Below are 21912 nucleotides of genomic sequence, written 5' to 3'. Positions count from 1 at the left end.
ACAACAACTAACACCACAGTTTTCCTTGGATAAATCACCACCCAGGCCATTCCTAAAGCAGATGTATGGTCCTCTATATATCCCTTCTCCAAGCATAAGTAATTTGGGCCTTCCATAGCTTAACCCTAAACCTAGGACAGGGTAAGTTTTGCATCTGCTGTCGGGCAGGGTCTTACCTTTGCAATCAGTAATCTTCCCTAAATCGAACTGTTTCAGGAGCCTTCCCAAGTTCTGAGGACTGCTTCAATGAATGCTATGATTAACAGAATACACTTGTATTAAGAACTTGCCATAAATATAAATATTCAGGTTGTTTTCCTATTGCAGTCAAAGCTCCCTCCATCCTGCACTCCCCCTTCTTTTGATTTCCCTGCTCTCTCTATTATTCAGAATGGCCTTTTTGTTGGGTTGGCATCCTTATACCAAGTTCAGGTCCTGTCCTTCGTTTATTGGCTATCAACTGGAGAATCAGCATTGAGTTACCTTGTGATGGACTTGAGCCCGGGGTGGGTGCTCCATCTGGTCCACAGAGCTCTGGTACTTGGAGGGCTTCTTAGTTGTTTGCTAAGCCAAGAAGGATCCAAAGATGACATTGGCCAGTGCACTGTTTATATCAGTGACATGTTCATGTCTGGATGGGAGGACTTTGGCAGAAGCATACTGACTAGCTGCATCCTACCTGCAGGCAGGATATACCAAGATGTGAAGAGTGTAACAGTGAAACTAACTGAATATCCACATTTGTTGTACGTTCCTAACACAACTGTATTTTATATGATGTCCTTCCATTTCACTGTTGCTGTATTCATTACAGTAGGGCTCCCCTGCCACGGGCGACACAACATCTGGCCAGTATACCAAAGCTTTTAGGTTGCTTTAAGGTACGTCGTACGCCACACATATGCTCCTCTTGTTGCATAGGGCATAAAGGTGATGTCTAGTTGTACCATCCTCAGAACTTCTTTGCCACCCGTCCGATTGCCATCTCTTGACTGTCCGTCTGAACGCCCAGTCCATTGCTGGTTCACCAAGACATTTCAGATAAGTGCCTCTCTGGGGTTTTTTGATTTGGTCTTTTTCTTTTGCATTGTTGATTGTGGGATGTCATGCATCCAGGAAGAGTAAATGCCATTGTGGGAGACAAATTGCCCATAAAGATCATCACATACTTATTTTGTGTTGGCACTTCCCACAACCATACGTCCTGTTCAGTTTGTCAGGCCTTTGTTCCTAAGACTCTCCGTAGTCGGATTTTTTCCTTGGGATTGTATCTGGAGAAACAGTGTCTTAAGCTTTTAGCTAAAGACAGCTGTCCATGAAGAAGAAAGTCAAGAAGTCTGGGTCTGATTCTTTTGCTGTACAGCCTCCACCAGATATCTCTCCTGAGGCTAGTGAAAGCCTGGAAGATAACCCAGCTCTGCCGTTGGATTCAACTGCTGCAACCATTTAGGAGGCTGGTGTGGATACAACCTTACGCACATCGTCTGAGACTTTGCACACATCCTCTTTGGACATTCAGGGGGAGCCACAGCTGATTATTTCTAAGGGAGCCTAGGGGTGCTCCTCAGATTTTGGTCAGGGAGGAAGTTATGACTGCTATTATTGAATGCCATCCAGGGTCGGAGCCTTATAAGTTTTATAAGGTGGACGTCTCCTTGAAGAAAAAGCAAAAGACTAAGCATATTTCTCTGACTCCTGAGGACCTGCAGAGTGAATAGCAGAATTTCACTTAGGGGTTGTTTAACGCTTTGATGGCTTTGAAACCTTCTCATGGTGTCTCTGTTCCAGCTCCCCCTTGGTCCTCCACTCCCCTTAAATGACACAGGGAACAGGATTCCTCTGTGGAAAAGGCAGATTCAAATGAGGAGTCCCTTGCCTGTTCATTTCAGATTCCCTCTCCTTTAGTCTATGGGTCTGAGGAAGAGGAATCTACTAGTCCTAACACTCCTTTTGAGGAAATTTATTTTGGGGACACAATCTGCAGAATGATATTTTTTCTAAATGAAATTGTGCCCAGGTTTCTGAGGTACAAAAGAGGTATTACAAGCTGCTGCAAATGGACTCTCTTAGACTTTCTGCTGTTCCTCCTGTTTTGGCTGCTTTGTTGGATGCTTTTTCTACTGCGTCTAAGGCTCCTGATTCACAGCCTTCTTCTTCCAAGAAACCCAGTAGGTTTTATAGGGTGCCTGAGGACTATACATTTCTGTACATGTGTCCTTTTGCTGGCCCTTCTTTGGTGTTTGTGGCATCTGACAAGCCATGTCAGTTGCTGCCTTCTACTAAGTTACTTCCTTCTGGTAAAGACAGCAGAACTATGGAAAGGCTAGGGAAGAAGGTTTATACGTCTGCTATCTTAGCTTTTAGGGTAGTCAGTTATCAGACCCATATGTCTAGATGCATTCTGGCTCTTCTTTCCCAGGCCTGTCAGGTAATTTCTGATTTCCCAAATTCTGAAAGGAAGACTTCTGCTCTTTCTCTGTTAGGGGCTTTATCCCAGGTGGCTCGCCATTCCATTAAGTGTAGCTATGATGCAGCAGATGCTTCTTCTAGGGCTGCTACCTTTGGTTCTGTGATGAGGAGAGATTCCTGGCTTCAGCTCCAGCCTTTGCCTCATGATATTAAGGCTAAGTCGATGGATGCTGCTCTGGACAACAAACAGTTGTTTGGTGAAGCTGCTGCTGATTTAAGGCTCTTCAGGATAAGGACAAGGCCTTGCAGGAACTGAAACATGTTTTGTTTTTCCCTGTGCCTAAATTTCAGAGAACTTACCCGAATAAACCATCCTTTGTTTATAGGCAGTCCACCCCCAAGGGTAAAAAGGGTGGGAAGCAGGCTCCTCCTCCCAAAGCTACCCAAACTTCTGTGCCACAGAAGTCTTACTTTCCTGACAAACCAGGTGCCGACTATCCTGTTCTTCTCAGTCACATTCCTCTTTCTATTTGTCTTTCCCTTTATCTTCCGGTTTGGTTAAAGATTACTCAGGATTCCTGGGTTCTGTCCATTATCCACCTAGGTTATTTCATGGCATGGGAATCTCTTCCCCCTTTTATGGGCATTCCTCAGCCGCTGCTTGAACAATTGCCTTTCTTTTCAGGGGTGCTTCAGGATCTCTTGATGCAGGAAACTATTCAGGAAGTTCCAGTTTACCAAAGGGGCAAGGCGTTTTACTCCAGAATGCTTTTGGTGCCCAGGAAAGAGTGCACTTGGAGGCCTATTCTAGACCTCTGTCATCTAAACACTTTTTGAAGGTCCCCTCTTTTCGAATGTTGTCCCTTCAGACTTTGTTCCATCTTCTGCTTCCTCAGGCTTATCTAGTGGCTCTGGACCTCAAGGATGCTTACCTTCATATCCCAATTTCATCCCCTTTTAAGGAAGTTTGCATTTCTCTGATGCTTTCTGGCAATTTCAGTTCTCTGCTTTGCCCTTTGACCTTTCTACTGCCCCAGGGGTATTCACTAAATGCCTCGCTCCTGTAATTGTTTTTTACAGGCTAAGGAGGGTCAGGGTTTTTCCCCTGCTTTAACGACCTCCTGTTTCAGGCATCCTGTCCAGACACTTTGTTGCAAATTCTTCATTTTGCCATCTCCATTCTGCAGCGCCTGGGGTTCACTATAAAATTCAAAAAGGCCTTTCTGACTCCTTCTCAGGATCATTTCTTTATGGGTTGCAGGATCCAGACTATTCCTATGCTGGCATCCCTGCCTTCTCCCAAGGCCATAACTTACATGTCATTTTTTCAAGTCCCTTCTTCTCCAAACTCAAGGGAATTTCGGAGAGCTCTGGGGTTCATGGCTTCCACCATTGCTCTGCTGCCTTTTGGCAAACTCCACATGTAAAAATTTCAGAGGTTTCTAAAGTCATTTTGGCTTCAGCATTCTCATCCCCTCAAATGTTTAGTTCCCCTTTTTCCATGTCTCAAGAAGGAATTTCAGTGTTAGATTCAGCAGTTGACTCTTAATCCAGGGCTCCTTTTTCATCCACCTCTTCCCTCTTAGAAGCTGTTCAGAAACACTTCAGATGTGGGATGGAGAGCAGCTTTCATCTCCCTAAAGGTGTAGGGAGTCTGATAACCTCATAAACAGAAAGACCAGATCAATGGCAAGGAGATGATAGCTCTTCTTTTGGCTCTTCATCCTGCCTTCTCAGGACCTCTCAAGGTGTTTACAGACAATATCACAGCAATGTGATATGTCATCAGATGGAGGGGGCAAGATCTTATATTTGCCGGTTGTCAGTCCTAGTGTGGGGGCTAGCTGTCCAGTATCAAGTAACTCTTCAGGCAGATCAAAACATTGTGGCAGACTCTCTGAGCAGGTCCATAACTCAATCCCATGAATGGATGCTTCACAGGGATGTGTTTCTGGGTATTGTCCACTAGTAGGATACTCTTCAAATGGATCTTTTTGCCTCCCTTCTGAACAAGTTTCTATACTTTGTGCCAAAGTCCCAGGTCCTCTGGTTTGGAAGGTGCACACCCTCTCATTTTCTTAGAAGGGGATGTTTCTTTATGCTTTTCCTCTCCTTCCATTCATTCCAAAAGTCCTGTTTAAAATACAACAGGATGCTCCCAAAATCTTGTTGGTGACTCCCTTTTGGCTGAGACAGCATTGGTTCCCTCCTCTTCTTCAATTAGCCAAGGGTAGTCATCACAAGTTACCTCACAGGGTAGATTTACTCACACAAGACAAGGGATCTCTCATCCATCCCCACCTGTCCACTCTTCAGCTGACACTGTGGGTGATAGGATTTTGATTCCACATAGACACCTTCTTTCTGAGGACATGCTTAGGGTCCTGCTGGAGGCCAAGAAACCCACTTCTAGGAAATCCTACTTATCCAAATGGAAGAGGCTGTTTGGTGCCTTTCTCGTAACCTGGATCCACTTTCTGTGGATGTTCCTTTGGTTATCTATTATCTCTGTGAACTGCTCAGTGATTGGTTGGCTTATTCTTCTGTTAAGGCCCACTTAGCTGTTTCTACTTGTCTGCCTTTGTCACCTCCTTTAGCTTCTAGATTTGAAGCTATGCAATTCCTTCATATTATGCTTACCAGGAAGCCTGCTCATCTTCCCTGGGATCTTAATTTTGTTTTAGAAAAGTTGACCCTGGCTCTGTTTGAGCCTGCAGCTTCAGATTCCTTGCAGCATTGCTCTTGGAAGACTGTTCTTTTGTTAGCCCTTATTTCTACCAGATGGGTTTCTGAGCTTCAAGCCCTTATGCCTTATTTTTGGTGTTTCATAAGGACAGGGGTCCCTTCATACTAATCCTTCTTTAATACTCAAAGTGATGAATGAGTTGTCCCGTAATCAGTCTATTCATTTGCCCACTTTTTTTCCCATCTCAGCAATCTGCCAGTGCGAAGGTGCTAAATGGGTTGGATGTACTTAGAAGACTCAGATTTTATTTAGATAAGACTTAAGACATTTCATAAATCTGATAAGCTCTTTGTTTCTTTTTGTCATAGTTCCTTAGGATTGACTGTGTCCAAGCAAATTATTTCTTCTTGGATTTCTAAAGCCATTTCTTTTTGTTACTGCTTGCATGGTAAGAGCCTTCCTTTTTCTGTTAAAGCTCATTCTACTACAGCTGTGGGGATCTTTGTTCTGAGGATGATACGTCCGGATGTCACCTGTATACCCTACACTACGCAAGGAGCATATGTGTGACATATGGTAACATATGGTGTACCTTAAAGCAGCCTAAAGGCTTTAGTATACTGGCCAGATGTCAGGACGCCCTTGGCAGGGGATCTCTATTGTAGTGAATACTGCAACAGTGAAGAGAAGGACATCTACCATTATAGTGAGGTCTTACACAACTGTACTTTCTTTAGAAATCTTTGTCCTTTTCCCAAGCTAGTCTCTGGTGACAGAAAAAGTGCACACACTCCCACCCAAAGGAAGGAAAGCTTTCATTTGATTCCCTTTTATGTGTATCTCTAGCACCTTAACAGCTCTGTGCATTAAACAATTAGCTTAGAGCAATGGATGCTATTCAGAACAAGTCTTATGTTGCCTCCTGTAATGCATATTGTTTTAGAACATCCTAGTAGGCAGTGTGTACATGCATGTTACTGCTTACACCCCCTAGGGATAGGTCTTCTTTGACTTGTATTCACCTCCCTGAATATGGCACATATTTGGAGTATCTGGCTTATCAGAGATCTTGCCAGTGTTTTCAACCTCATGGTTTCCTTGTCTGTACAGATTTGTTAGATGATTCTGAGCACATATCTTTTTATTGCTGCTCTTACCTTCACTCTCTGATTTCCTTAGCATGTCTGCTTTGTCAGTAGTAACTCTACCAGTGTTGTATGGGTGTGTGGGTTGGGGAGAGGAGTAAACAAGCATATCTTTGTCTGCCTTCTTCTCTTGCGCCATAAAAATTTTTCCTTTCTGACCAAAGTGAACTAACAGTTACAGCAAGTTTCTGTAGTGGTTAATGTCTGTGTACCCAATTTGTTTTGTGTGCTTCTTTGAATGATGTAGGTTCCTTTATATCACATTATACCCCTCATGTATACTCAGAGTCCTGTATGTGCACAGGCTGTGAATTGTTGTACTGCTGTATATAGCAGAACACGTAATTCAAGTACTCCATCTCTGAATCTCTCTCAATTGTAAACCATTTTTCCAGGAAGCCTCTAAAAGAGTAATATCAATGTGTATGTCCCTTCTGAATCACAACCAGAGGCTTTTTAGAAAACTGAATCACTGCTAGTCCTATTTGGTGTTACATGTACAAGATATTTCATAAATTATAGCTAATGCTCAAGTTAATCACGTCTTACACATAGTGTAGCACTAAGCTACTTCTTTCCACATTCCATCCTTAATGGATGATTAATAAGGACATTAGCAGGAGTACTCCTTCATTCTCAGATCCTGTTCAGACACTGGAAGATTAGGACAAGTACCACTAGCAGCAACAAACTTCTCACAAGTTCAAGCTCTCCCCATCCATAACCCCCCCCCCCCCACTGCTGAATCCTCTAGATTTCATTGACATCATTCTGAAAACAACAAGACCAAACAGTTGAAACAATCAAAGGGAGTTTTCAGTGATTAGACAGACAGCCAAGTGCCTTTTTTCCAGTCATTTTGTACAATATACTGAACAAGTATCGTCAAGCTTCTTTAGTGCTTTGCTACTCTTTCATCAGTTGCTGCCAGACACATCAGCTGGCTTATTCATTCCCTATGGCCTCCAGGGGTGAGGGTTGGATGAATCGGGGAGAGACCACTAACCTGCGGAGTGAGAGGATTTATTTAGGCCCTACCCTGTGTGTGCCATTTTCAGGTTCACTCAGGATTTTCCGAACCAGAAAGGCAAATGTCCGTTACATTCAGCCTCAACAGTCTATATCCCTCAGCCCTCCCTTGAGAGAGAGAGAGAGACAGAGAGAGAGAGAGAGAAAGAAAGGGAGGGAGGCATGCATGCCTATCCCCTTCATTTCTTTTCCTCCCCTTAATGGCTTCTCCATTGCCTGGGAGACAAGTGAAGTTCCTTCTCTCTATACCACAAAGCTAACTAGTTTATTTAACTGGTAGTACAGGGAGCAGGTAAAGCTCCATACTGTACAAAGAAAATGCATGACATAGAGAATTATGATCAGGCCACCGATTATAAGCTTTATTTATTTATTCTTAACATGGATACCAAAATTCAACTGTTGAGCTTCACTCTTGACATGAAGTTCTTGACATCCATGTCACAAGCAGATAATAAACAGGTTATAATCAGCGACCCAATTGTAATCCTATATGTCATGCATGAAACACTGTGATTACACACTGAATTTGGTGAAAAAAGACTTGTTGAGCACTTTTCTGATGTCAAAAAAGTGGTTAATACGTTTTTGATAAGGATTTCTTAGCTTGTTATACACTAGTCTCACACTGGAGCCTAACAATGGCCAATGTCAGCCACCACAAAACAGTGGTGAGAAGATAAGTAGCAGTAAAAGCTATTAGATACTTCTCTGTCAAGTACTGAAAAAACAAGTGTGGCCCAGCAAATTGCTTTTTAGCTTTTAAAGGTGTTCATTCCTCCTCAAAGGGACACCACTTATGGCCATTGTCTCTGTGGCAGCACAAAGTGTTTTATGAAATATTTTGTGTTCCTACACCTTTTTTTGTAATTATTAGTACATGAAACACATAAAGCTCAATGCACTATTAAGATTTATGATTAGAACTGACCAGTCAGAAATCGTATGTATTCTTGACATGAATGTCAAGATTTACCTCTCGATCTTTGCTTCAGTCTACTCTCAAGGTGAGTTTCTTGGCATCTGTGTCTAGAACATTTATTAAATTAGTTATGATTGGAGACTTACTGATAATAATCTGCTGTAGTAATGATCTAAAAATAGGACCTTGTTATCAAAATTCTTGAGAACCTTGTTAGCTTATTAGCATCTTTCTTTAGTGTAGCTCTGGAAACATTGCTTAAAATACTGTTTTTTGTAGTGCATTTTGACCAAAACTTATGGGTAATATTGATTTGCAGTTAGGTGCTAATATGTTTATATTTTTTTGTTTTTGTAAGCAAATTAAAAAGGGATTTTTGCAGTCGGTCATAGTGTATGCAGCAAAATTTGTCAATACAAAGTAGTTGTAATGGAAGTGTGTCGATGCCCGTTCTGCCACAGTGTATGTATTTATAAATTGTCTGGTTGGATATTAGGTTTTGTAGGGTGCAGTTTTTATAATTTTGTTGGGAGATGCAATAACTTATTCAAACTGTTGAGTTAATTGGCACTGTTTTGAACTGCAAAGCATTTCTTTATAGAGACGTGCCTTATTAACTATGTATGTGGACTTAGTGTGGACATGAATGTCTCTGCACCTTAAAAGTGGTGACTGAACTGTGAGAAATGCCAATTTTCCCAAGGCAGCAGTAATATTAGAAAGCCATGTAATATTTATGGGAGTATGGGGGTAGAGCCTATTTCATGGGAAGTACTGTTTTTGAAATTATTTGGTTTATTGGGTACATTTTGGGGAAAATGTCTTTCAGTGATGTGGTTTGTGACAAGACGTAGTTATCTCCAACATATAGATCTGAAGTTGATCTTCACCCAATCCTTGACCGTGAGTTCAGTTCCGAACCTCGGAATCGACTTGGACATATATTCCAGCTCGCGCTGTCCAAATGCTGAAGCCAGGCAGTACCCATAATGCTCCTCACAGAGATTATCTCTGATCTCATTTGTTGCTTCACAGACCAGATGTGTAAGTTTCCTTTTCTCGAGCCTTGGCCTTTCAGTGAGTAATTGTTACATTTTTTTACTAGCTGTTCCTTTTCTTTATGTCTTCATTCTCAATTTCTTAATGCTATCTATCCGCTCCTGAAAGCCTTTTCTAAAAATCTTTTATTCCCTTTCTTTCTACCATTGACAGCACTTCCATAACATTGCTGGTACTTAATTTCTTTACCTTTGGGTACCCTAATTATCATTATTTGTATTCTTCTTTAATTTCTCTCCTTCTTTCTTTCACAAAAAAAAAAAAAAAAAACCCTAGATTCCTTGATATTTCCTATGTCGCGTGACTTTAGCGACAGTTGTTAACAGTTTATAGAAAATGTCTGAAAAGAAACAAGTTTCAACTTTTAAGCCTAGTAGAGGCACTGCAGGTTTTAAAAGATGTCAAAAATGTGAGGGCAAAATGCCTAATTTTGATAACCACTCTTTATGTGTATACCGCCTAGGAAAAATACACTTAGGACTGTTCTATGTTTTCCATTCGAACCCTGACTGAAAGGAAGAACAAATTGATCCTCAAAGGACTCCTTAAATCTACCTTTGAAGAGTACTTATCTGAGCCTAGACCTGAGACTAGCACTTCTTCCTCATCTTCCTCTGCTTAGAGGAAAAGGACTTTGTCGGTTCCAAGATCCACGAAATGGACAAGAAAATTGGCAAAACCATCCTCGGTACCGAAGAACTGCTCTGCACTGGAGGAATTACCAACATCAAAACCCAGATGTTCTTCTAAACCAAAAATGACAGCCGCTTCGGCACTGACTGATTCCTCACTACCAAAGCTAATTCAACTTCCACAAATACAATATTTTCCATCCATTGATCCATTCAAGGATATGCCACCTAGTCTCTTCTTGGAAGACAGACCTCCAAAATCACCCTCCTTATGCTCTGTCCAATCTACTAAGAGCCTATCTGAGACCGAAAGTTTGGGACTGGTGGATTAGCTCCTTACGGCTAGGAGGTTACCCTCGGTACGTACCCATGCTGGCCCTGGAACAAGTCAAGCTATAACCTCCACATATCCTCCTCCAACTCCAATTGAGCCCCTTGGAGCCCTTGGTTCTGACTCCTCCAGCATCAACTGTTTTGGTACTGGTAGTTACTTCCTTTCCGATTCCAAAGGTTGCTTTGAGTTCCTCCGAGCCTTCAGCACTGGAGGTCTCCCAGGGTCATGATTCTCTGGTTGGGTTCTAGAGAGTTGGATTGATTTCCTTTCATTCAGAACCATCCATGTCTCTCGGTACCTCAGCTTTTGTAAGATCGACCCAAGCTTGTGTCCCAGAGGCTGCCTCCTCAGCACAGGATGTGACCCCAGTTCCAAAGGAGTCTGGTTCGGTTCCGGGCCCCCATCCCTCTACGGGGGTGGGGGGGGTCAGCCTTTAGGATAATGGAGAAGGCATTGTCCATTGGGGACTCTGTCTTTGCCATCCTGTCGGGACAAATTTCTACCTCCTCTAGACCGGAGCTCCCATCAGTCTCACCCTCGGGATAGAGGGCACAAAAGTCCCAGGTGACTCCCACCTTAGTGGTCTCCTTTTCGGATACTTCCCCGGATCATCCCCCGAGGGAGTCCCTGTGAAGAAGTGCAAGAAGAAGCACCTGCACTCCCTGGAAGAGTCTTTCACAGAAAATACTGATTTTGATGAAGGGGAAGGTACCTCCAGGTTACCCCCTGATGATGTTTCCTTGGGGGACATTCTGGAAATCCTGAAATAGAGGGGTGGCTGGTCTTCCATCCAAGCATCTGCTGAGGAATCAGTATACCTGGAGGCTTTTCATGCTCAACCCTCTACTTCCTGGATCTCTCCAGCCACTGACGATCTCATTAAACTTATTGCTCAGTGGGCATGGAAGATGTCCAACTCCATAGAGCCAGTCCCCAAGAGACCTGACCGGATTTTGTCCGCACCTAAAGGTGAACTACATTGATCTAAGGGGATTCCTGTCGACACCATGGTGATAGCAGCTGCCACTAAAAGGGAACACGCTGAAGAGAGTCCCACTACCCATCTTCCTAACAAGGAGTCTAGGACGTTGGATAGATTTGAGAAGCATGTTTATGCTTCCAACGACCTTTGCTCTAAGTTCCTTGAACTATATGGCACACTTTACCAGATTAGAGAGAGATTTGATTAAAGAACTTTCAAATACTCTCTCAGGAGCAGTAGCTGAAGAGGTCCATGACAAAGTTTCTTCTCAGGTTGCAACCCTAGGTGCTATCTCCAGCTTGTCCATGAGGCTCATTGTTCATGCAGCCGAAGGGACGACCAAAGCAGCGGCTTCAGGTATAGCCATCAGAAGGCACTCTGGATGTAGTTGTGCGATTCTGCGGAGCCATTTAAAGCATCATTCGTCAATGCTCCTTTTGACGAATCCACCCTTTTTGGCCCAAAAGGTAAAGACACTCTAGCAGAAGTGAGCAAGATGGTAAGACCTTTATCTGCCATAGGCATACATTTCTTCACCCCTCAGAGGCTTTATTTAAGGAACCAAAGGAGTGGGAGACTATGGTTTAGAAAATCCAAAGGGTCTTTCTAAGACTCATGAGTCAAAGACTTCCCCTGGGGCGGAGGAGGAAGCAATGGAAGATGCCACCATAGGGGCAGAAATGGACCACAGTATTAGGGGTCCAGAAAATCTTTCACTGGAACTTCCTATCAGCATCCCTGAAAGGGTGCCCAATTGCCGTCCGCTGGAGGCAGTTGGGGGGGGGGGGTGATTATCTCTACACCTACCAGCCTGGCAATTAATAACTTTGGGCAAATGGGTGCAGGGAATAATATACAGAGGCCACCAAATTCCACTATCTGCAAGTCCCATAACCCAGAAAAAGCTCCCAGATGTTCCACCCAATCAAAGGGAAGCAGCAGTCTTAGAAATTCAAAAACTGCTCAAAAAAAGAGTAATCTAAGAAGTCCCACCAGACCAAATAGGATCCGGGGTTTACTCGAGATTCTTTTTAGTCCACAAAAAACAGGGGACTGGAGACCCATTTTGGATCTCAGCCATTTCAACAAGGCAATTCAACAAACCAAATTTCGGATGGTCTCGATACAATCCATACTTACTTTTTTGGAAAAAGGCAACTGGATGTGCTCTGTAGACCTCCAAAATGCTTATTACCACATAAAAATGGAAATAAACTCCAGGAGGTTTCTACGCTTCCGGCTAGGAGCCAGTCATTTCCAGTTCAGAGCACTGCCCTTTGGTCTCACCACAGCCCCCAGGGTGTTCAACAAATGCATGGCAGTGGTTGCAGCTCACTCCAGACTGCAAGTTTTTTGGGTCTTCCCCTATCTCAATGACTGGCTCCTTACCACTACCACCAGGCATCTCTTAGAACAGGCAAGAGATTACACAATAGATATTTGCACGTCTCTAGGCATAACAATAAATTTTGAAAAGTCCAACCTTCAACCTTCTCAGCAATTGGATTTCATTGGTGCCCATTTAAATACCATCTCTGGGATTGCCTTCCTCCCGCCAGAAAGACTACAAAGTATCAGAGTCCAAGTCAGACAAATTCTCCAAAACAACAGTGTTCCGGCGTGACTTGTCCTTAAAACCTTAGGCTCTATGGCTGCTTCAATTACTCTGGTTCCTCTAGCGAGGTTTCATATGAGAATACTGCACTGGTTACTAGCAACCCAATGGTATCTGATACACCAACCAATGTCTCATCTAGTCTTGATTTCCACCCATTGCAAACAAGACCTCAAATGGTGGCTTTACTCTGACTAGCTACTCTTGGGCCGGCCATTCATCCTGCCTCAGCCCCAAGCCATAGTGACCATGGACACTTCCCAGATAGGGTGGGGGGCATTACCTGGGAAACACAGTCCAAGGCACATGGTCCCAATTGGAGGCCAATTGCACAACAGTGTTCTGGAAATGAGGGCAGTGCTGTTAGCGTTGCAAGCATTCCAGGAGGCCCTCCCTGTAGGGACAGTAGCAATTCAGACAAGCAACATGTCTGTAGTCTGGTATATCAACAAACAAGGGGGAACCAGTTCTTACCCACTATGTCGAGAAGCACTCAGAGTTTGGCAATGGGCGATTTCTTCCAACCGCTTTCTGATAGCAATGCACATTTCGGGAAGTTCCAATGTGATAGAGGACAAATTGAATAGAACAGTTCTTATGCCTCTCAAGTGTTCTCTGAATCCGGTAGTGGCGGACAGAATTTTTTGCCATTGGGGTCAACCTTGCTGCAACCTATTTGCTTCTCCCCTGAACAACAAGTGCAGAAGTTACTTTGCCCTAATCCTCCCTCCAGGGGAGTCACCCAGAGATGCTGTTCTCCATGCTTGGCCTCCCAGTCTGTTATATGCCTTTCCCCCAATTCCTCTTGTATCACAATTCCTAAAGAAAGCTAAAAGGATGAAGAATTCAGTAATCCTCATTGCTCCCTTCTGGCCTTGACAAGTTTGGTCTCCCTTCCTCTGGCCTTATCTAATACGGAAACCATGGATTCTTGACCCAGTTCCAGAGATGCTCACTCACCCAGAGGGCATGGTTCATCCCAATCTCCAACATCTCAAGCTCACTGCGTGGCTTTTCCAATTCCCATGATTGCCAGACATCCTTTCCTTTCTTCCCATGTCCAATGTATTATTATTGCTCATCACAAACCTGCTACTAGGAAACTGTATCAAGGCAAATGGAAAAAAATCACCAGATGTGCCTTGAATAAAGGACTCTACCCTTATGCCACTCCCATTCATGATGTTCTGGACTTTTTAAATACACTTTTTCAATCTGGTTCCTTTATGTCTACGTTAAAAGTTCATCTAGCAGCGATCTCAAATTTCCACTCAAGCTGGAATGACTCTCCATTAATGTGTCACAAGCTTTGTAAAGCTTTCTTGAAGGGACTCTTGCTACTAAAACCCCCATTTAAAGAACCAGCCATGGGCTCTAACTACTGTTCTTCAAGCTCTTACCAAGACCCCTTTTGAACCTTCAGCATCTTGTGATTTGAAGTATTTATCCTGGAACACATTATTTTTGGTGGCTATTACTTCCAAGAAGGACTTCCGAATTGCAGGCCCTATCATACAAATCACCCTACCTAATTTTCCATAAAGATAGAGTTGCATTAAGAACAAACTCATCCTTTTTACTAAAAGTAGTCTCCAAATCCAGCATTAATCAGTCTCTACAATTACCAGTCTTTTTTCCAAATTTTTTTAACAAAGGAGAATATGCCCTTCATTTACTAGATTTGCACAGACAGCTACAATTTTATCTTCACAGAACAAAGGAATTTAGGAAATCGGATTAGTTATTTGTAGCATTCTCTTCCCTCCTTATTGGCAATCCAGTTGCTAAGGTTACTTTAGCTAAGTGGCTCAGAGACTGCATCACATTCATCTGTCACTCTAAAGGACTTCAACTTCAACTTCCCAAACCAGTTCAAGCCCATTCAACTAGAGCTGTGGCGATATAAGCAGTTTTTCATGCCAGAGCTTCTCTAGATGACATCTGTGCAGCAGCCACATGGTCTTCTCACCATGCCTTTATCACTCATTACAAATTAGATCAGGTCTTGAGGGGTCGAGCATCCTTTAGCTCTATGGTGCTTAGGAATATTCTTCCATGGGACCTCCCAAGGCTAAAATAGCTGGGGATTCTGTCCCACTGTCAAGGGTTGGGTGAAGATTAACAACATCAGATAAATGTCTAACCATAACATTCCATCTGTGTTGTTGGTCTTCACCAATCCTTGGCATCCCCACCCACTCTTAGTAGATCGGATCAGCCCTAAGCTAGTTCTCAATAAAGGGCTCATATATGGTATCTTTCTATATATAAATATATTCTTCTATAGTGAACCTTAATCTGGTTATTGTATTTTTTTTTTTGGCAAACTCAATCTGAGGTAGTCTCTGTGAGGAGCATTATGGGTAGTGCCTGGCTCGAGAGTTTGGAGAGCGCAAGCTGGAAGATATGTCCGAGTCGGTTCCGAGGTTCGGAACCGAACCCACTGTCAAGGATTGGTGAAGATCAATAACACAGACGGAACGTTATGGTAACACACAACTTTATTTTCGTAGGGGTGGTGTTTTATTACTTAACCTGATCAGGCTTTATATCTTCAACAGCAAGTTTCTGTTATGTTGAAGATGGAGAGATTATGATGATGAAAAATTTGCACTGAGATTTTTTTTCCACAACTAAAAGTTAGAAAAATTATTAGTGAAGAGTGCATATATTTACATTTTTTGTTATACTAATACAGTGCGTCTTTATTTTCGGAATAGTTTCCTCAAATTTGGGCTAAAATTCATTTAACAAGACACTGAAACATAGGATGAAAGGAACATATCTGTAGTAACAGATTTGGAGTATTTAAGGATTTTTGCTAATGTTAAAGGGATGTTTCTACCATTTGTCTAGTTACATCATCAAGGCTGTGGAATATTAGCATATTCATATTTTAGTACTTAAAGCATTACAAGAAACAGTCATTCAGTGGGTCTGCTATGAGTCCTGGAATCATAACCTCTAAATGGCAAACTGGATGAGTTAAATCTTGAAAGTACAGTTGACAACTCTGTTCAAGCATTGTTTGTGTGAGGGGTCCCCTTACTTATATACTGTTCCTTGCATAACCATTCATTGAAAAAACTGTTTTCCATCAACAAAAGCATGGTAGCTAATTGTCTTGTAAGGAAGCAGAGAGAATAGACCTATATGTGCATTCTCACCCAAGTTATCTTAACCATAGTTTCATAGGTAAGTACAAGGCTAGCTGCCCTTGTTGGCCATTTTAAGCCTATCCAATCACACTGCACTGTGTGTCTGTGAGGTAAACACCGTAACCATTATGCAGACCTACATCTTATCTGATAATTCTCCAAAAGACCATTAAGAATGAATACATTTATTAATAATCCAAAAAATAACTTAGGGAAGCTATTACCTTTTTACTGTCTTTGGGAGTCAGCAGTCTGCAGGAACATTTTTTCCATGAAGGCAGTCAAGCTAAGTTGAACTGCATAATTTGCATTAGGAAGGTTTTTCTGCATCTTCTGTCTTTGTAGTTCTTAAGGGAGGAATCAAGGTCACTTCAGTGACTTCTATACTCAAGACACACAGTCATGCTGCTATAATCTTTTGATATATGTGCATGTAAAGGATATAAACAAACATTCTGCAGTCATTATTGCAAGTTTAAATGAAGCATGCAAACCTTTTGGTCTCAGGTGAAAGTCTGCGTGTTTGGCTGCCTAGTAATCACGGCAAAACATATTGAATTTTTTTAATGAGATTGTTCTGTCTTTGCAGTTTTTTGAATACACATCACAAAAAGAAATTCGGTTCAACTCTGTGACAGAATTGTGTGCAGAAGTCCCAGCAAGACAGACTTATATTGGAATGAAGTACTGCCCAAAAGATGGTGAATCAGTTCCACAGAATAATATATGGGAGTTTAAAGAGGTAAGCTCTTTAACAGTTGTCAAAGTTGGAGAGTTGCTTTTAGCATATGGCTTTTCTGTGTGTCCTACTTGTCACCCTAGTCTGTAAATATAGGATGAAAGGAGGTTTGTTTTTATAGTTGTGAATATTGACTCATGTTGGAGATGAATAGTAAAGCAGATGTTCTGCAAATGGACTATATCAACTGCATTTGTCTATAAAGTAATTTATTTATTTTTATTTATGTATTTGCAGTTTGTGTACCATGATGGTCCCTTGGGCCATGAGGAGCCCGTTTTCAATGGAGTCCTAGGGAGAAAAGCTCCAAAATGCAGAGTAAACATGGTAAAACAAGATAGTAAAAAATACAAAATACAAAATGCAAAATAAAGGAATACAAGAATGCAGAATACAAGAATAAGGAAGTACAGATGAAGATGGTGCGTGCAATTAATGAACTAGCAAACACAGAGATTATAAAGAACTTAAGTAATATTTCAAAAAATATACTGGTTCCTGCAAATGGCAAACAGAAATTAGAACAATAAGTAGATATTTACAAATAAATTTGTTCCTACTGAAAGTTATAACAGTTGGGGCAAAGAATGTATGGATAGCATGTGGGTAATTTAATTGGGAAGTAAGCTAATTCAGAAGTGAGCAGAGAGCGAGTATTAAGGAAGTTTAAGTAAGATGGGAGCAGGAACATTCCCAATGGAGTGTCAGGTGTGAATGAAGCAGGCTTTGGAAGGAAGAGAGGCTGCCAGTGGTACGGCTATTAGGTGGTAGTGAGTTCCAGAGGCATGCTTGGGAGAAGGACAGTAGATGTTTACCAGGTGGGCGGGCAGGTTTGTACAGTTCAGTTAGATTTTGGGTGTTTGATCTTAGGAGTCTATCTGGTAGATGCATTTTAAAGGTGGAGGCAAGGGAGGGTCAAAGAGAAGGGCTGAAGATGAGTTTGTGAGCTTGGATGAGTTGAGTGTAGGTAAGATAATTAGGTAGTTCAAGCCATTTTAATTTTTGAAGGGCAATACAGTGATGAGTAGAGGATCTGTAACCTGTGGCAAATTTGGAAATTTAGAGGATCTGTAACCTGTGGCAAATTTGGAAATTTTGCTGTAACAGGAGGAGAGTTTTATTTTGAGGGAAGATTGTAGGTTCATAAGGAATGGGGTACCATATAAGAGAGTTGGGATGAGATATGTGGTAGAGCAAACTTGGTAGAGGGAGAAGAGATAGCAATTGTGGTGATAGAGCATACCAAGTTTCTGGTGTGTCTTTGATGTTTATTTGTAGGTGGGTATCGAACTTAAGCTGATTATCGATGAGGACACCTAGTAGTCTTGCATTGGATACTATTTCAAGAGGAGGAGAGTATACAGAGAAAGAGGTTGGCGAAGAAGAAGTAGGATTGTCAGAGAGATGAAGAAGGTAGACAGGAGTATAAGGACATGAGGTGCATGGCAAAGAGAGAGGTGGCAAAGCCTAAGGATAAGGCGTATGGAGAGTTGTATAAAAGGATAGACACTAAGGAGGGAGAAAAGGACTGGCTAGACAGAGGGACCGAGCTAGGAAAGATGTGCAGCAGGTAAGGGTGATAAATGATAATGAGGGAAACATACTCACAAGCGAGGAGAGTGTGTTGAGGAGATGGAAAGAGTACTTTGAGGGTTTGATGAATGAAGAGAATGAGAGGGAGAGAAGGTTGGATGATGTGGGGATAGTGAATCAGGAAGTGCAACAGATTAGCAAGGAGGAAGTAAGGATAGCAATGAAGAGGATGAAGAATGGAAAGGCTGTTGGTCCAGATTACATACCTGTGGAAGCTTGGAGGTGTTTAGCAGAAATGGCGGTGGAATTTTTAACCAGATTGTTTAATGAAATCTTGGAAAGTGAGAGGATGCCTGAGGAATGGAGAAAAAGTGTTTTGGTACCGAGTTTTAAGAATAACGGTGATGTGCACAGCTGTAGTATCTACAGAGGGATAAAACTGATCAGTCACAGCATGAAATTATAGGAAAGAGTAGTAGAAGCTAGGTTAAGAAGGGAGGTGATGATTAGTGATCAGCAGTATGGTTTCATGAGAGGAAAGAGCACTACAGATGCGATGTTTGCTCTAAGAGTTTTGATGGAAAAGTACAGAGAAGGTCAGAAGGAGTTGCATTATATCTTTGTGGACTTGGAGAAAGCATATGACAGGGTGCCTAGAGAGGAGTTGTGGTATTGCATGAGGAAGTCAGGAGCGTCAGAGAAGTATGTAAGAGTGGTACAGGATATGTACGAGGGTAGTGTGACAGCGGTGAGATCTGCCATGGGAGTGACTGATGCATTTAAGGTGGAGGTGGGATTACATCGAGGATCAGCTCTGAGCCCTTTCTTATTTGCAGTGGTGATGGACAGGTTGACAGACGAGATCAGACAGGAGTCCCCATCGACTATGATGTTTGCAGATGGCGTTGTGATATGTAGTGAGAGTAGGGAACAGGTTGAGGAGACCCTGGAGAGATGAAGATATGCTCTAGAGAGGAGAGGAATGAAGGTCAGCAGGACTAAGAATATATGTGTGTGAATGAGAGGGAGGATAGAGGAATGGTGAGGATGCAGAGAGTAGAGCTGGCAAAGGTGGATGAATTTAAATACTTGGGATCAACAGTTCAGAGTAATGGTGAGTGTGGAAGAGAGGTGAAGAAGAGAGTACAGGCAGGGTGGAGTGGGTGGAGAAGAGTGTCAGGAGTGATTTGTGACAGGCGAGTACCAGTAAGAGTGAAAGGGAAGGTCTACAAGAGGGTAGTGAGACCAGCTATGTTATATGGGCTGGAGACAATAGCAATGACAAAAAGGCAGGAGTCAGAGCTGGATGTGGCAGAGTTAAAGATGTTAAGATTTGTACTGAGTGTGATGAGGGTAGACAGGATAAGAAATAAGTATATTAGAGGGTCAGCTCTGGTTGGACGGTTTGGAGACAAAGCCAGATAGGCGTGATTGCATTGGTTTGGACATGTGCTGAAGAGGGGATGCTGTGTATATTGGGAAAAGGATGCTAAGGATGAAGCTGCCAGGTAAGAGGAAAAGAGGAAGGCCTAAGATAAGGTTTATGGATGTGGTGAGAGAGGACATGTAGGTGGTTGGTGTGACAGAGCAAGGCGCAGAGGACAGGAAGAAATGGAAACAGTTGATCCGCTGTGGCGACCCCTAATGGGAACAGCCAAAAGAAAAAGAAAAAAGAGTATTTTGACTTGTGATGGAGAATGAGTTTTGTCAATGGTAGTGGTTTTTGAAGGAGTAAATGTCATAAGTTTAGAAAATGCTTTTCATGGTATGGGTTTGTTGAATTGCATAATTTCAGTGTTGCTGAGTTTCCCATGAAACTGTATCCTGGTTTCATTATTTCATTGACTATTTTACTATTATGGGATGCTTAGAGAAATATGTTTTCCCCATTCCCCATTCCCAAGTGTATGGGCTGTGCCCTTACACCACCATTTTCTAAGAGTACTTTCTGCAGGGTAGCACCATCTCAGAGAAAATGGTAACTGTGTTTTCACTTTTCTTCAAGTTGGTGCAACTTTGGAAGTGGAATACAGAGGGATCAGGGTCCCTTTTAAGCACCGTTTTTTTTTCAAGTGCTTGCAAATATCAAAGGACATTGTGGACAGTAAAATCATTTGTGTCGAGATTCTTAACTGGATTTCTGAAATAGTCCCCTGAGTGTCATATAGATCAATACTGAGAGGTATCACCCAATTAGTGCCCACGTATGTGTAGATGGGAGATAGAAAAAGTGCGAAAACTTAAGCAAGGAAATGAAGAGAAGCAAATTATTTAAAAGGCTAGGATATAGATTAATACAAGAATATGCAATGTTAATACTTGAACAGATTGTGTTCGGAAGACAAAAAGTTATTAGAAGTGAGGATAATCTTAATAGTAAAATATAGCAGCATCATGTGATGCAGAACTACAATAAATCATGGTTACCTAAATTACAGAATGTAGCAATTAGAAGTATTGGGGGGAAAAAAAAAAAAATTTCCACAAAAGGTGAAATAGGATATCAGATGAGACCATATGATCGAAGTTTTGAAACTTCAAACGGTTTAAATGAAGTTTACCGTTCTCTTCATTGTAGTGAGATCTCGGAGTTGGTATATTTAATTAGCAGGGGTATGGGGGGTTGCATAAACGTAAAAAAAAAGTTTTTATTTTTTTTATTGAAGTTTCCAAGTTTCAAAGCTTTGTTATTGTCTTGACCACATGAAGTTCAAAGTTTTAAAGTTCGAGCTTCCAAAGTAAATCCATATGAGTGTGTATGTGTATATATATATATATATATATATATATATATATATATATATATAGGTCTACTGTAAAAGACCGAATTTACACTTCTGCGAAAACAGATTTTGAAAGCACACTTGTGCAAAGTGCTACATTACTGAAGTCACATCACTACGAACACCATTTGAAATCACATCAGTACGAACACCATTTAATAGAAAACGTTATCGGATACAACACAGCAAACCAAAGTGCTCCAATTCACAAAAACAGAATCAAGTAACTGTCCACTCCATACCGACACGTCACTCCACAGAAATAACCAATTTGAAATTTCCATATCCCCTTTATACATCATAACATGTGAGAAGTAAGCAAGATGCTGTACATTATAACATTAGACAACTAAGCAAGGTGCTGTACAATTGTACAAATTAATGTGAAAGTGCTAGGTGCTGTACAATTCTACAAACAAATGTGAAAGTACTGCTTCACATACGCAATAAATGCGATACCGCTATAAAGAATTCTAACGGTGAGTATTTTGTTCTGTTAGCAAAGATGGTTTCAAACTGTCGCTGTCGCCTCTGCAGAGCCCGTTTCTTTGGGGAAGGGGGACAAGCTGCAGACATATGCAACCTGAGTTCATCAATCCTATTCTGCTCCCTGACAATAATAAACAAAACACTGTTGATATCTGACATGTTTCCCAATCAAACATTTGAAACGTCGATGCCAAGCCTCAACACTATTTTGTGTCTTGGGCAGGCAAAGTTCAATGAGAACAGACATTCCAAAATGCAACTGGGAATAAGGGCGGGAATCTAAACTGAGCCACATTGCGAGTGAGAAACTTTCGTGGCTTTCCCAAGATGTACCACTCAGTAAAATATCTCAGTAGTTTATCACCTTCAGATGGGAAAGTGCTTTTGACTGTTTCAA

The 21912-nt window shown here is 41.9% G+C and overlaps 1 protein-coding gene across 1 annotated transcript in view; it reads left to right on the top strand.

Annotated features, from left to right (window-relative positions):
* Positions 1 to 21912, top strand: part of LOC122796259 (polypeptide N-acetylgalactosaminyltransferase 4-like) — a 768714-nt gene that overhangs the window by 668203 nt on the left and 78599 nt on the right. Inside the window, exon 9 of the mRNA XM_044064588.1 lies at positions 16561 to 16713. Coding sequence (XP_043920523.1) covers positions 16561 to 16713 — 153 coding nt within the window. The remainder of the gene's footprint in view (positions 1 to 16560; positions 16714 to 21912) is intronic.

This window comes from Protopterus annectens, chromosome 3.part0 (genome assembly GCF_019279795.1).
Source record: "Protopterus annectens isolate FY-2018-M chromosome 3.part0, PAN1.0, whole genome shotgun sequence".
Classification (NCBI taxonomy): domain Eukaryota; kingdom Metazoa; phylum Chordata; order Ceratodontiformes; family Protopteridae; genus Protopterus; species Protopterus annectens.
Note: the sequence above shows the minus strand (reverse complement) of the source record. Positions and strands in the feature narration are given on the sequence as shown.